Source organism: Gossypium hirsutum, chromosome D12, assembly GCF_007990345.1.
Source record: "Gossypium hirsutum isolate 1008001.06 chromosome D12, Gossypium_hirsutum_v2.1, whole genome shotgun sequence".
In the NCBI taxonomy this organism is placed as follows: Eukaryota; Viridiplantae; Streptophyta; class Magnoliopsida; order Malvales; family Malvaceae; genus Gossypium; species Gossypium hirsutum.
In genome coordinates this window covers 61,290,690-61,306,293 of record NC_053448.1, presented here as the reverse complement: position 1 = coordinate 61,306,293, position 15,604 = coordinate 61,290,690, and the positions used below count along the sequence as shown (strand labels likewise).

Below are 15,604 nucleotides of genomic sequence, written 5' to 3'. Positions count from 1 at the left end.
TTGATATTAAAAGTTTAACCCTCAATGCTTACACATTGTGTAATCTATTTTTTTTCAACTTTGCTTTTATTTGTGACACTTTCACCTAAAGAGCTAAAAAATGTATCTACTAAATTTGATCGGAAATTTACCAAAAATTGAAACACCCAAAAATTCAGGATGATAATTTTCATATTTTTTTATTCTTTTAAAATTAACCCTTAATATTACAAATAAAAGTAAAACTACAAAATTAACCCTTAAATTATACAATATGTAAATATTGAGGGCTAATTTTTTTTGAAATCAAGACTGAATTGACACATTTTTTAATTGTTGAGGGTTAATGTTGTTATTATGTCAATTTTAAAAGCTACCAAATTATTTTCTCATTTGTAATTTAATGACTGGTGAGCAAAAAAAATTCAAATAGTTTGGTGACCAAAAAAAACAAATCAAATAATTAGATGACCATTTATAATTTTTCATCATTAGGCGAGAAAGAAAATATTAATGCTTGAGTGACTACCGGTAAAATTTACCTAAAAGAGATTCGCTTAGGCACGCAAATGTAGGCCTCGTCCTTTTTATTCCAATGAACGTTACAAATTGATTCTCACAATAGAGCTCACATCTCAACATGGAGTTTTCAAGAAAATCTCAGGTAATGTATTTCTTTGCAATTTGCACTTCTTTAATTTATCTTTTTCCTTTCTTGAAAATATTGATGTTCTATTATTCAACTTTGATGGTGATCGATAAAATGCGACAAAGAAACTGAAACCTGTTCGTTGATTTGATTAGGTGTTTGAGACACTGATCTCGGCTATATTTTTATTGGAATTACTGAGACCGAATGTAGCAGAATTTCGAGCAGTGGGGCTTGCGACGAGCACCATCACGTTTCCGGCGCTGAATTGCCGCAAACATAGCGCGGTATTGACTGATTTTGGCGGGATCGGCGATGGTAAAACATCTAACACGAAGGCGTTCGAAGCTGCGATTATGAATCTAAGCCAAGTGGCGCCGGACGGTGGTGCACAGCTTATTGTGCCGCCAGGGAAATGGCTAACAGGAAGCTTTAATCTGACCAGCCATTTTACGCTTTTTGTACATAAAGATGCTGTTATTCTTGGATCTCAGGTACCATTTTTGAGCCTTGAATATCTCGCTCACTCATCTCAATACTTTGCTGATTTAATTGCAAGCGTGGCTACTAAACTTTAAACCATTTGAAGTAAGCTTCGTATTTAAAATTTGTGAATTCAAATTATAAACATATTTGTACGTAAGGATAGTTTGGATTTGATTTTTTTTAATTTGTTAGATCTAATTACTCAATACAATAAGTATACGCGTATTTGTTTTAAATATATTTTATGTCAAATTTAAATAATCATTTAATGTCTAAGCTAATATTTAGGTTGACAGTAAGACTTGATTAGTACTTTTAGCACTTAATTAAACATTTTGAAATTTAAGACTAACTTAGAATCTGAGCTAAAATTTGAGGATATTTAGTGAAACTAAGTTTTTTTAGTTGTTTGCTTTGGCGAAATTTGCCACTTTCAGGTTTAGAAATACCATCTACTTCTTGATGATTTTATAATTCTATAATTTCTGGTTTTGATTTCAGTTAGGTCATAAAATTATCGGCCTCTTCCGTTAGTCAAAACATTTTAGGCCACTGCTACCGAACATGGCATCAAAAGAGTGTGTGTGGGTCAACAAACTACCAAATTTTCAAGGACCAGAAATTTGGTTTGATCTTGTTGAATTTGCTATACATATGTTAAAAACTGTAAATATTTGAATCAAACCCAATTTTATCATTTATTTTTTGATTAATTTTTAATTTTATATAATGTTTTATTTTTGAATAACAAAAAAACCTATGTAAGATGATATTTTTTTAAAGGCGCTTTGTGAATAAAAAAAAGTTTTATTTAATTTAATAAATATATAAAAAAATTATTTGTATATTAACCAACATAGCATGATAAAACATTATCACCTTCACTTTTTCTTGATAAGAAATTGAATAACTTTGAAGGAGATACATAATCTAGTTTGATCTTGTTTAAAAGCAATGTGATGGTGATAATCATTAATCCTGCTTGATGCTTGCTTAAACTAATCTTTGAAAATAACAAACAGGATGAATCGGAGTGGCCGCCTGTTGCGCTTTTGCCTTCATACGGTAGGGGAAGGGATGCCCCTAGTGGAAGGCTCAGCAGCCTTATTTTTGGCACCAACCTCACTGATGTTGTCATTACAGGTAACCCAAAAACACATTTAGCTTCTCAAGCTTTTAATCAAGTGGGGGGATTAATTATATGGCTTGTTACACAAGGTAACAACGGCACCATCGATGGCCAAGGTTCATATTGGTGGAAATTGTTCAGGGACAATAAAATGACTGTAACCAGACCTTACATGATCGAGATCATGTACTCGAAACATGTCCAGATATCGAATCTAACGTTGGTTAACTCCCCATCATGGAACGTTCATCCCATATACAGCAGTGATATAATAATCCAACACTTAACGGTTTTTGCACCGGTTGATTCTCCCAACACTGATGGAATAGACCCAGGTTTGTTTTGTTTTTGGATTCGCAGGTACAACATGTCTGTCATAGTTGATATGATGTTTTGACGGTGTATGTTTTTTGTTTCAGATTCGTGCACGAATACGCGAATCGAAGACAGTTTCGTCGTCTCTGGAGACGATTGCATCGCTGTTAAAAGTGGCTGGGATGAATATGGGATCAAATTCAACATGCCGACCAAACAACTAGTGATCAGAAGGTTCGCTTGCATTTCCCCGAGCAGTGCCACCATTGCTCTCGGGAGCGAGATGTCTGGCGGGATTGAAGATGTAAGAGTCGAGGACGTAACGGCGATCAATACAGAATCTGGTGTGAGGATCAAAACTGGGGTGGGAAGAGGAGCTTACGTCAAAGACGTTTACGTTAGGAACATGACGTTGAATACGATGAAGTATGTGTTTTGGATGACGGGTGACTACGGCTCGCATCCGGATGCGGAGTTCGACCAAAACGCGTTCCCTGTGATCAAAGGGATCAATTATAGAGACATTGTGGCCGATAACGTCACCCAATCGGCACAACTGGATGGAATCGGAAAGCATCCATTCACGGATATTTGCATTTCCAATGTCAATATCAAATTGGCTGCAAAGCCAAAGGGGGTGCAATGGAACTGCAGTGATGTTCAAGGAGTTGCCAATCGTGTGAGCCCTGAACCATGTAACTTGTTGCCTCGAAAGGAAATTGATTGTCCCTTCCCTAAGGATAGACTGCCCATTGAAGATGTCCAGTTAAAAACTTGTTCGATCAGCGGCAACTTTTAATAATTTTATCTATTTTATAGTTTGAAATTAATCTTATTCAAGTGCAGCTAATATTATAAAACTTTTCCGATTGTGATCAGTTCTAGGAACGTTTCAGTTCATATATTAGGTGCTTAGGAAAAGGGTTGATAGTGTTTTTTTAAGCTTTAGGTATAGAATATAGTGTGAGTTAAACATATGGGCCGGTAAGCCTAGCTCAAATTCTTCTAATTTTATTTGGTCCAAGATTTCTGCCCGTAAATCGACCTGGGCTAAGTCCAAGCTATAAAATGAATATTATTATATTAACACATTGTATGAGTCCGGAATCCAGATCAACTAGGCTCACGGACAGCTCAGCCCCTGCTCTAAATGAAATAATATATTTATAGATTTAAATCTAAAAATTCTGTTTTTTTATTACTTTGATTAAAATTAGATAGATGTCATATTTCGCACCATTTTTTTACGATTATTTGTATAAAAATCAAATTTTTTAAAATAAACATTTTAATAGAAGCCAAATCTTTTAAAATGATTAAATAAAAGTTAATTTTCATATAAGTGCTTCCGAAATGTCGTGTATTAAGTCTTAAATTATATTTTTATTTTTAAGTAATATTTTATTCTAAATTCATTAATATTCATTCATGGGCGAATTTAGGAGGCTGGCAGGGGCCTCGGCCCTCCTAAAATAGATCTATTTTAGTTTATAAAATTTTTAAAATTTTAAATTAGTAAATGTAAAATTATACTTTGATCTCACTAAAAATAATAAAATTTTAATTTAATCCTTTAAAATTTATATTTTTACTATCATAAAAATTACAATTTAATTTCAGCTCCTAAAAAAAGTTTTTGACTTCACGTATATATTTATTTGATTTTTACTTAAATTGAGTTGAAAAATGTAAACATTTTTATAAAGATTAAACCCTTTTATAATTAATTTATTTAAACCTTACATTTACAACATTCTAAATTGAATGTTTTGCGGTTAAAATTTAATCCCTTATACAACTCATAATCTTGTGCGAGCTTATACTTTTTTTTAAAAATATTTTAGAAGTATATTATTTTTATCAAAAAATTTAAATTTGAAAATACAACATATGTTTAATACTTATTAATTTCATATTAAAAACATAAGGATAAATTGAACGAGTGGAGCATACACTAATCAACGATCATCCAAAAAAACGGTTACCTGAATGGGAACATTCGAGATAATCATAGCTGGCGCGAACATTCTCGACTCTCTTCCTAAACCCCCGGTTCACCCAGCCAAACAAAAACGTCACCGCAAAAAAACAATTCGAATTCATAAACCGACCACCGTTGACTCGCTTACAAACAGAAAGAAAATCACAGAAACGGCATCGTTTCATAGAACCATCCAGAACCCCTCACCCGCCCCCTTCTTTTTCCCTCGCTAAAATAATATACGCTGAGAAGAAGGGACCAGAAGAACTTCATTCAATATATAAATACCTTCAAATTCTTTTCTCTGAAATTAGATCAGTTCTCTGTTATACAAAGCAAAGTATAAAACCCTTAACTTTCTTTGCTCACCTTTCTTTTTCAAATTTGCTTTGTTTTTCTGTTCTGTTTGGTTGTGTACGAGGGAAATGGCGGACGTGAAGATGGCTGATGCAGAGACCTTTGCCTTCCAGGCTGAGATCAATCAGCTTTTGAGTTTGATCATCAATACTTTTTACAGTAACAAGGAGATTTTCCTTCGTGAGCTTATCAGCAATGCCTCTGACGTACGTATTCTTTATCTCTCTGTTTTTGCGTTTTCTTTTCTGTTTAATAAATATTCCTACGCCTATGTTCTCTTATGTGTGTTAGAATGAAAATCTGTACGCTAAGGTTTGCATTGGGATGCTTGATGTTTGAAATGAACTTTTTTCTGATTGGCCCAGTGTTTGGCGTCCTTTTTTTGTTCAAAGTGGTGATTTGCTCTTTGATAATATTTTGTGGATGGTAAATCAATTTGTTTTACCGAGTATTTAGGGATCGTAATTCGTAGTGGTTAGGTAACTTCATTTTCTGTAGAAGATGCGGATTCATGTATCTGTTTGAAGTTCAGATTCCTTTGTTATCTGCAATTTTATTTTGAGTGCTACTACTGGAATTTGAATTAGTGATTTGATAGATATTCGAATAATTTTGATCTTCTGGAAGTTCAATATATAAACATTTTATAATAGATTTTGATGTTTTAATTGTAATTGCTTTTTTTTAACTAAAATTTTAATTGTAATTGTTACTCTGGAAATAAAATGGATTTGAATAAGGATATTTCAATCAAAATTATCCCTGATAGATGTGAACTCGATTTGAATTTTGCGATAGATCTTAGAATATGCCGATCTAAGTTTTCTTTATGTGATGGTGTGTAGGCATTGGATAAAATTCGATTCGAAAGCTTGACTGATAAGAGCAAGCTAGATGCTCAACCTGAGCTTTTCATTAGGCTTTTACCAGACAAGGTTAACAAGACCCTCTCCATCATCGACAGTGGTATTGGGATGACTAAAGCAGGTAATATGTCGCTTTATATTCACATTCTTAAAATCGCCTGCCATAGTGTTGATAGTTTGCGGTAATTGGTACTACCATAGATTCTTGACTTGAGCTTTGTTGTTCGTATATGCAGATTTGGTGAATAACTTGGGTACAATTGCAAGGTCTGGTACCAAGGAGTTCATGGAAGCATTGCAAGCTGGAGCTGATGTTAGTATGATTGGACAATTCGGTGTTGGTTTCTACTCTGCTTACCTAGTTGCTGAGAAAGTCATTGTGACCACAAAGCACAATGATGACGAGCAGTACATTTGGGAGTCTCAAGCTGGTGGCTCTTTCACGGTCACCAGGGATGTTAATGGAGAGCAACTCGGTAGGGGTACTAAAATTACCCTTTTCCTTAAGGAGGATCAGGTAAACATTTTGCTTTTTTAATGAAAATGAACTTTAGTGTTTATAATTTAGGAAAGCTAAATGGTTATTTCTAAATTGAATTTACAGCTTGAGTACTTGGAGGAAAGGAGGATTAAGGACCTTGTGAAGAAGCACTCTGAATTCATTAGCTATCCGATATACCTCTGGACCGAGAAGACAACCGAGAAAGAAATTAGTGACGATGAGGAAGATGAACCCAAGAAAGATGAGGAAGGAAATGTCGAGGATGTTGAAGAGGATGAGTCGAAATCGAAGAAGAAGAAGAAGAAGATCAAGGAAGTTTCTCATGAATGGCAGCTCATCAACAAGCAAAAACCGATCTGGTTGCGAAAACCCGAGGAGATCAGTAAAGAGGAGTATGCCTCTTTCTACAAGAGCTTGACTAATGATTGGGAGGATCATCTTGCTGTCAAGCATTTCTCTGTTGAAGGTCAGCTCGAGTTTAAGGCGATTCTGTTTGTACCGAAGAGGGCTCCATTTGATCTCTTTGATACGAGGAAGAAGATGAACAACATCAAGCTATATGTTAGGAGGGTGTTCATTATGGACAATTGTGAGGAGCTTATCCCTGAATACCTTGGGTTTGTGAAAGGTGTCGTGGATTCTGATGACTTGCCGCTTAACATCTCTCGTGAGATGCTACAACAGAACAAGATTTTGAAGGTGATTAGGAAAAACCTGGTGAAGAAATGTATTGAGATGTTCAACGAGATTGCTGAGAACAAGGAGGACTACAACAAATTTTACGATGCTTTTTCGAAGAATCTGAAGTTGGGTATTCACGAAGACAGCCAAAACCGGGCTAAGTTGGCTGATTTGCTCCGATACCACTCGACGAAGAGCGGTGACGAGTTGACGAGCTTGAAAGACTACGTCACCAGAATGAAGGAGGGCCAGAAGGATATTTATTACATCACTGGTGAAAGCAAGAAGGCCGTTGAGAACTCTCCGTTCTTGGAGAAACTGAAAAAGAGGGGATACGAAGTTCTTTTCATGGTGGATGCCATTGATGAGTATGCGGTCGGACAGTTGAAGGAATACGACGGTAAGAAGCTTGTCTCTGCCACAAAGGAAGGTTTAAATCTCGAGGACGAGACGGAGGAGGAGAAAAAGAAAAAGGAGGAAAAAAAGAAGTCTTTTGAAGACCTCTGCAAGACAATCAAAGATATCTTAGGTGACAAAGTGGAGAAAGTTGTTGTCTCCGACAGGATTGTCGACTCACCTTGCTGTCTGGTCACCGGAGAGTACGGATGGACTGCTAACATGGAAAGGATCATGAAAGCACAAGCTTTGAGAGATAATAGCATGAGTTCTTACATGTCCAGCAAGAAAACAATGGAGATTAATCCCGATAATGGAATAATGGAAGAGCTAAGGAAGAGAGCTGAAGCCGATAAGAATGATAAGTCCGTTAAGGATCTCGTACTGTTGCTGTTCGAGACTGCTCTATTGACCTCTGGGTTCAGCTTGGATGATCCGAACACATTCGCAGGTAGAATCCATAGAATGCTGAAGCTGGGTCTAAGTATTGATGAGGATGAGACCGGTGGTGATGATGCGGACATGCCTACTCTTGAGGAAGATGAAGCTGAGGGAAGCAAGATGGAAGAGGTGGATTAAAAAAATCATAATTAATTTCACTTTTCTGCTTTCTGATGATTTCATGGTTTTGGTTTTTGTCAAAAAAGGAGTCCTACAGGGAGTTGTCTGTGTGTCTTCTCTCGTCTCTTTTTTCTTTTTCTTGCTGTCCAAATGTTATTAATGATCTAAAATATTAAGCAAAATGCTGTTCAGTTTTCATACTTTTTTCTGTAACTTGCATCTAGATTAGAAAAGATTAAATAATGAAACGAAGGTTAAAAACGTAGACGATCAAGTCAAGCTCAATGAAAAAAAATTTCAAAATCCTATTAGCATTGTTAAAGATTGGACCAGATGGTACGGTACTATAACTTCCCTCACCGCGTCTGAAGGCCGCCATTTCACCGAGGATGTTATTATATATTTTTATTTAAAACTATTAAAATCTTGATTATAATAAAATTAAAACTCATAACGTTTTAAATATTCAATTTTTCTAATCAGAAAATATTTATTTGATTTTATATCAAATATCATTACAGTGAAACCTGAATTTTCTCAAAACCTCATCATTTTAAATCAAATGATTTCACCGCCTACCCAGATTTCAAAGCAAGGAAAAAGAAATTACAGCCAACATATCGATGGTAAAAGGGAATAAACTGGAGCCCATTTAAGCACTAAGGCCGATATAACACATGAAATTTACCCTGAAAGCAGGCTGGGAATCTGCTGGGGCACCTCCGTTATCACCATCCCCTCGCCGAGGATCTCCACGATAACCATTTCTATCACCCAACCTCGAATGTTCTTGTTCAAATCGAGGAAGCTCCCTAAACAAGCCAAATACTTCGTTACTGAGAGCAATCACCGGGAACGATAAAAGAGAACTAGAATGATTTACAATCTAAAAGAGATTTTACCAAGGGTTATTTAAATTAAAATTTTCGAATGTCAATTTTGTAATTTTTTAAAAATTGTTTGACCAAAATGTAAATTACTTTTTTTAATTTGAACTACTTGTTCTCTAAATAATTATTTTTTCTCAATTTGATACTTAATTTTTTTTTTAGCTGCATAACTGCTTTACATAAATAGAGCGCTTGAAATGAACTTTAATGTATCAAAGCATTATGAAAAAATATTTTAAATACTAAATTGAGAAAATCTAGATACTTAGAGGGCAAATATTGCATTAAGCCATATTAGAAATCGAATTAATAAGGCTTTTTTTTAAGAAAATTTGAATCTGTTTATTACCGAAAATAAATTTCAAGTATCAACCTTTCGAATTTAAGACATTAATTTTTTTGAATATTTAAATTTGTTAGAAACTGCATTTAGTTAGTTCAAACAAATTAAATTTAAAAAATAAAATAAGTTTCTAGTAATATGAGCATCCTAAACTAATATCTGCATCCATCCTAGTATAACAAATACTATATCAATCTGTTTTATTTTGAGTAAACTATTAAAATAGTCACTTTTGTTTATTTTGGGTTATATTTTAATCACTTATGTTTAAAATATTACGTTTTAGTCACTTATGTTAACATGTAATATTTTAGTCACTGAACCGTTAATTACTATTAACGGTGTAATGATAAGTTGACATGGTATGTTAAATCATCATTTCAAATAAAAATTTAGATTAAATTATACAATTAGTCCCCATATTTTTTTCATTTTGAGCAATTTAAAAATTTTTTATGTATTTTTTACTTTACTTTTTTTTTCATTCTCTTCTGCTTCTCTCTCTGTTTTCCTTCCTTCTCCATCTCTTTTAATGTAATTTTTTCTATGCTTTCTATTTGTTAAAACTAAAGGAAAAGAAAAGAAAAAAAAATTAAATTGTTTAAAAAATAAAAATATAGAGGCTAATTTTAACGAGTAGTATACCAATCTGTTTTATTTTTTAGTATGAAGAAATATATATTTGCAAATATCAAAATCCATAAATATCCTTGCGGTAAAAACGTATAAAGCTTTAAGTGTAAAAAACATATATATAGAAATAAATAAAGCGAAGATATTTGTGACTGGAAAAGAATGAGTTATTTTCAATATGCAATATATTTTGATTGAGATGGTTGGCAATTATTAAATTCATAAATATCTAACTTAATGTTCAACTAAGTAAAACAAATAAAAATATCTCTGAGCAAAAAAAAAAAAATTCTTAATGCAAAAAATCTTCTTTCCGGGTCTTCATTCTGAGAGTGGTGAAATGTTGTCACTGATCTTAAACAATAGAGGGGAGAGATGCCAAAATAATGGGCACTACTCGGAAAAAGCCTCCGACGAGAAAGGCAAAGCCCTAACGCAAAGCTAAACATTATTTTTCTGAAAGCGATTCCCATGACGTCGAAAATACAATCGGAGAGTGGTGAAGAGCTGCCCAACAATCAAAGTAAAAGACAAAAAAATGGTATGACTAATCCAGAAGGTTGCCAGTGACGTTGACAATATCCCAACGGTGAAGGAAAAATACAATGAGATACGATGCAACCCCCGATTAACCAAATAAAAGCAAAATTCCCCCAAAGAAGTAAAAGTTTATGGGTTTTGGAGACAACAAAGCATTGGATGATCCATTATTTGACCATATTAGGTGACCTTTGCTATTTTCATATCTTAAAATTTCAATCCTGCATTTCTGAACACTTTATTAAGATACACCTTGAATTTACCCTATCAAATAAAATACTAACATTTCCAGTGATTTTTATTATTAACGAATATGTAATTGAATTTATTTTATGTATTCCAAATAAAAAGTTAATGCATTTATCTCACATGATTTAAGTATAAAATAAATTTTAGATATTTAATATATATTTGTAATAAAATATAATTTGATTTTGAATTTGACAACATTTTAAATAAATTTGAAATAATTTTTATAATTTTATAGTAAAAACGTATTGTGCAACAAATATGAAAAGCAATTTTGACTAACAATTTATGGTTGCGTGAAAATAATTCCCAAAAATATATATATACAAAACCAATCTAAGAAAAAAAGTTTACCCTTCACTCAAAACCCCAAAGAGCCATGCTAAACCCCAAATCTCACCCCCAGAAATTTCTGGGAAGAAAAGAACAGCTTTACACAGCTCTATTCCGCTTAGAGCTGTCCAATGACCGAGCTTGAATAATGTTTTTTCTATCTCACAACCGATTCAGCTCGAATTCAGTCTAAATAATAAAAAATACTATTAAATTTATTTAATATTTTGGATAGTGAAACAAGCTTTTGGGCTGGCCAGGTTGGCCCCAAAACGGGCCTAAGTTTGAAACTTTTTTAAAACCAAACAGCAACTCAAACGGACCCAACTATGGACAGCTCTAATGCATACAATGCAATAAACAATGAAAAAACAGATTTTTGTATATAATATAACCCAAAGCAGCATTAGCGGCAGCTTCTTACATAAATACTATGTGCATATACCAACATAGCATATATATAAAAACAAGCAGTCAAAAATTGAATACACGAGACACTGTATTGTACAAAATACCCCCTTCAAAAAAATAAAATAAAAAAAAAACCAAAAAGATAACCACTGTACACTCTCTTTGCCATTCTTTTTCCTTTCATTCTGCTGCACCCAGTTCTCTCACAGTGTATATACACGACCGCAGAATGGGGGAAATTATTCGGAAAATTTGCAGCCGGTGATCCTGAGAAACAATAAATATACTAACGGAACATCATATAGTATATGTCGCTTTTTGATTCTAGAGCTTCTTGGCATGAAAATAGAGTCCATATTAATTAATATGTATGAGATAAAAGATGGTATGAACAAAGATGAAATTAAAAGCAAATGCCATCACCTACCTTATTAAGTAATTTCCAGACAGGTCATTGTCAAGTACCGACAGCTTTACACGCACCACCATGATAATTTGTCTCTGTGTCAATCTCGTAGGAAGAAAGCAGCTTTCTCTGCATCAAAAGATAAAAATGTAACTAACGGTTTTTTTTAATTATGAAGGGAATGAAAGATTTTAAAAGTCCCACAAAATAAACCAAAGAAAAGACTCCAAGCAAGAACGTTAAAACGAAACTACACCTTTTACCAGATGACAAGCAGGGCTATGCTAAATAGTCATGCTACATCAAGACTTCACACTATAACATTAAAAAAGAGAGGCATGCCATTATTCATTCCATTCTATTCCAGCCAAATAGCCGAGCCGTGATGTTTTAACAAAACATTTTGTGTTTTAGAGTCTGAGAAAGTATCATGGAACAACTTTGAACAAGCCAAATAAATCATACAACAGAGCATTACACTCGAGATAGATCTATAATATCAAAAGACTTCATCATTTCTTAGTCAAACTGTCAGATTTATAACATAAAACTCATGGCAGTTTACATGGCAGAAAGCACAGGGATGCAAACTGTCGAAACCAAAGATGATGGCCCACTGATTTATGCTAGGCAATAATGCAATTCAAATCATATCTGCCAAAGGAAATATCTTGGTATTCAACCATTTGACCCATTATAAAAAGAGCAACACTACTACGAAGAGATCTACCAAAGCAAAGAAGGATACCAAGTACCAGAGCATTACAAATTTCACTAATCTAGTTGCCTCACCCTGGAGGAAGAAGCAACCATCAGTAAGAGCTAGAAACTCACATGATCCTCGAAATCAGGACTTGTCAGATTGATGGAGAGGTTTCTCATCAACAACAGCACCTGAATAAAAGAATGAAATATAAGCAATGACAAATGTTGCATGATCAAGCAAGATTGTATAAAATGTCATGGTTACACATATATACCGTTTCAATGTCTATGGGATCCATCTTTTTAAGTTTCTGCAGATGACCGGTAGTGTTTGGATCAAAGACACTGCCAATAAAACTGTATACTTGAACAAAGTCAGGCAACACTGCATCAAGCAAAAAGCCATTTTAAAGGATGTGAGGATAATATAACTTAAAAAATTAAAATATTCAATTAGCACTAACACAAACCTCTTAGTGCATGACCATGATTTCCCTGATTAGTCATCTCTCCAATTTGACACCTTTGTGGGGTGCTCATTGAGCTGCCCCTAGATTTATTGGCCATTCCAGAACCTAAAATTGAAAGTATACATCAAATAATCAAAACCTTGACTCCTAAGGGATCACTGCCACCATAAATGAAATGATAGAATTAGGAAGAATAAGAAACCTTTTTTAGCTTCTGAGAAACTGATGGTTTGTTCATTGTGTGTCCAGGAAGACGCAGCAGTAACAGGGTTCATAAGCATCAATGAGGGATCAGATCTCAGAACACATCCAGTGTCAACTAATGCATTTGATGATTGAAGAGACCCTGATGCTTGTGGCTGTACATGAACTGCCAGATGTGACACAGAGAGTCAGGATTTCTTATGTTGAGTTTTTTCTGTGATCACTGATCATACTTTGGATAAAATATTCTCACCATTTTTTGAGGCTTTCTGCGGATATGGATGAGCTGCTTTCCTTTTAGGTCGAGGTGGAGGTAGATGTTCATTTGTTCCATTCTTCTGAACCTTTAGAAAATATTTCTGGGCATGACTACGAATCTGCAAAAAAAAGGGCACGTCATTTTAAATGTTTGTTATGGGCATTGTCGCCCACAGATAATTGTTAAAAACAAACAACCTCTAATTAGAAACTACACTGGTTTTCACATCATCACAAATTTGTTGCCTCTTACCGAAACATCAGAAAGCCTAGGATCCAGGGGAGAGATTACTAACTACGATTGAAAGGACTAAAAGATACCCTTCATTCCTCAACCACCCTCCCGCTTCTTTCCTTTCAAACTGCAAAACGAAACTCGACTGAAAGGAATAAAAGATATCCTTCATTCCTCAACCACCCTCCTGCCTCATTCCTTTCAAACTGCAAAACGGAACTTGCCTAAAGTAATAAAGGGTTAGATACATTACAGCTTACCTGAATAACAGTCTTTGACCCGACAAATGCTTCGATCTTTTTCCAGTCACGGTCAAATCTGAGCATAATCAATCGAACAGCAACAATTAGCAAGAGCAGGAAAATCTTTTCGATGAACAAACTCATGCAAAGTGCATAATTCAAAAACTCAGAACCAATGATACATATTATACTATAACAGTTTTAGCCAGATTTGGTGCATGAATTCAAATATATGCAAAAAAGGCTTTATCAAAATTCAGTGCCTTTCACTTGTCCATAACAAATTACAGTCATCCAAGTATCCAATTTTCAACTAATAAGTATAAAATTCTTTTCAACAAGAACCGATTTAGAAATTTCAAATCAGCTTCTTAGTAATTAAGGGAGAAAAACAAAAGCCTTCAATATCAATTTCAAGTCAAAAGGTTAAAACCGACACGCAAAATAACAAACGTAAACCATTTCCAAACGAAAAAGGGAAAAACCCTAATTTGAAAAGAAGCAAAGGAATTTCCAATAATTAGAGAGAGAAAAGATTTAGAATTTACAGCTGGAGAGCCTCGAGGAACTTGTCGTGTTCAGGTTCAGTCCAACTCTCTCTGGACTTGGTTATGGTGTAGGGCTTTCGGATTTTCTTATTCGGATCCTCGGAAGATGAAACGGTGGACGCCGCCGCATCTGTGGCGGCGAAGGGTCCCAGGCCTGGCAACGCCATTCCGGTAGGATCCAGGTAAAATCCCTCAGCCGGGTTCGGGTTTTTCGATACCATGTAAGATTTTTGGGAGGGTTTCTTTTTTTTCCCCCTTAATTTTAGCTTTTTTGAAGTACAACGAACAACGTGGCGTTTGGAGAAGGCAGTTGAGTTTGTATATAAAGGGCTCTCAGGATGTGGATTAGATGCTACGTGGCGTCCATTCGAGATGTAAATATAGCGAATACCAGTCTGCCACGTGTATGTTGTTATTGTTTATACGTTCTTATGAGGCATTTCATAATATTACCTTCCATTTTAATTTATAATTAGAAATAATTTATTAATTACTATTAAAAAATATTTAGATGCCTTATAAGCAATATATATGCTCATCAGAAATTATGTTATCTATTGTAATTAAAATTAATTCAGACAATACATTCAATTTTTAAAAATAACTTTTAAATTATTCCAAATAAAACGTTATTAAAGCAGCATCAGCAACGACAACTATGTGTAATTTATTAGTTTAAGAAGACATTCCAACAACCTGCGCCATCTTTGTTTTAAAGTAAATCAGTTAATAAAAGACCCTTTCTGGCCAACTTTATGTTTTACCTTTTCTTCTTTTTTTTTATATCGAACCAAGATTATTTTTAATTAAATAGTTGAACCAAAAAAATTAAATAAATTATTTTTTATTTTTTAAAGATCATAATATAATTTTACTATATAAATTTACAAGGATGCGAAATTATAATTCTTCGATTTAGGTGTAGGGCCCGCCTGTCCCCTTTAACATTCCTCTGTAAAGATATGGATACACATGATTTCAACTATGTTCGGGCAACAGGATTCAACCATCAGAAAATTCATAGTCTTTGCTTGATAGAATGGAAAAAATAATTTTCTTTTCATACGTATTGCTTGGTAGAAATAAAATTTTCTTTCCATTCATTTTTTTATAAAATTGAAAAATGAGAGTAAACAATAAAGAAAATAAAATATTTGAAAAACGTATCATTTTGAATTAACATGCATTTCTCTCGCATTTTCTCTCCTCTTATAATTTTGAAAAATAATCATCCA

The 15,604-nt window shown here is 34.1% G+C and overlaps 3 protein-coding genes across 8 annotated transcripts; 2 read left to right on the top strand and 1 right to left on the bottom strand.

Annotated features, from left to right (window-relative positions):
* Positions 1–483: 483 nt before the first annotated feature.
* LOC107947318 (probable polygalacturonase) lies at positions 484–3,393 on the top strand. The gene is made up of 5 exons (XM_016881939.2): positions 484–643; positions 784–1,122; positions 2,137–2,257; positions 2,333–2,578; positions 2,663–3,393. The coding sequence occupies exons 1-5, from the start codon at positions 620–622 to the stop codon at positions 3,355–3,357; spliced, it is 1,425 nt and encodes a 474-aa protein (XP_016737428.1). The 5' UTR covers positions 484–619; the 3' UTR covers positions 3,358–3,393.
* A 1,244-nt stretch (positions 3,394–4,637) lies between these two features.
* LOC107947319 (heat shock protein 83) lies at positions 4,638–8,098 on the top strand. The gene is made up of 4 exons (XM_016881940.2): positions 4,638–5,102; positions 5,742–5,883; positions 5,999–6,279; positions 6,367–8,098. The coding sequence occupies exons 1-4, from the start codon at positions 4,965–4,967 to the stop codon at positions 7,918–7,920; spliced, it is 2,115 nt and encodes a 704-aa protein (XP_016737429.2). The 5' UTR covers positions 4,638–4,964; the 3' UTR covers positions 7,921–8,098.
* A 3,156-nt stretch (positions 8,099–11,254) lies between these two features.
* On the bottom strand, positions 11,255–14,669 carry LOC121202844 (protein REVEILLE 6). Of its 6 annotated transcripts, none has more exons than XR_005921994.1 (9): positions 14,370–14,669; positions 13,840–13,897; positions 13,340–13,463; positions 13,085–13,252; positions 12,883–12,987; positions 12,688–12,797; positions 12,500–12,601; positions 11,729–11,836; positions 11,255–11,587 (listed from the first exon to the last, which is right to left on the bottom strand). XR_005921994.1 is itself a non-coding variant. In XM_041107638.1 (9 exons), exons 1-8 carry the CDS (start codon positions 14,588–14,590, stop codon positions 11,759–11,761), a joined length of 924 nt encoding a protein of 307 aa, XP_040963572.1. In that variant the 5' UTR covers positions 14,591–14,668; the 3' UTR covers positions 11,255–11,631; positions 11,729–11,758. The 6 variants fall into 6 exon arrangements, 5 of the variants coding, with proteins under 5 accessions (XP_040963572.1, XP_040963573.1, XP_040963571.1 ...); XM_041107638.1 differs by having other exon boundaries at positions 11,255–11,631; positions 12,542–12,601; positions 14,370–14,668; XM_041107639.1 differs by having other exon boundaries at positions 12,542–12,601; positions 14,370–14,668.
* Positions 14,670–15,604: the final 935 nt, after the last annotated feature.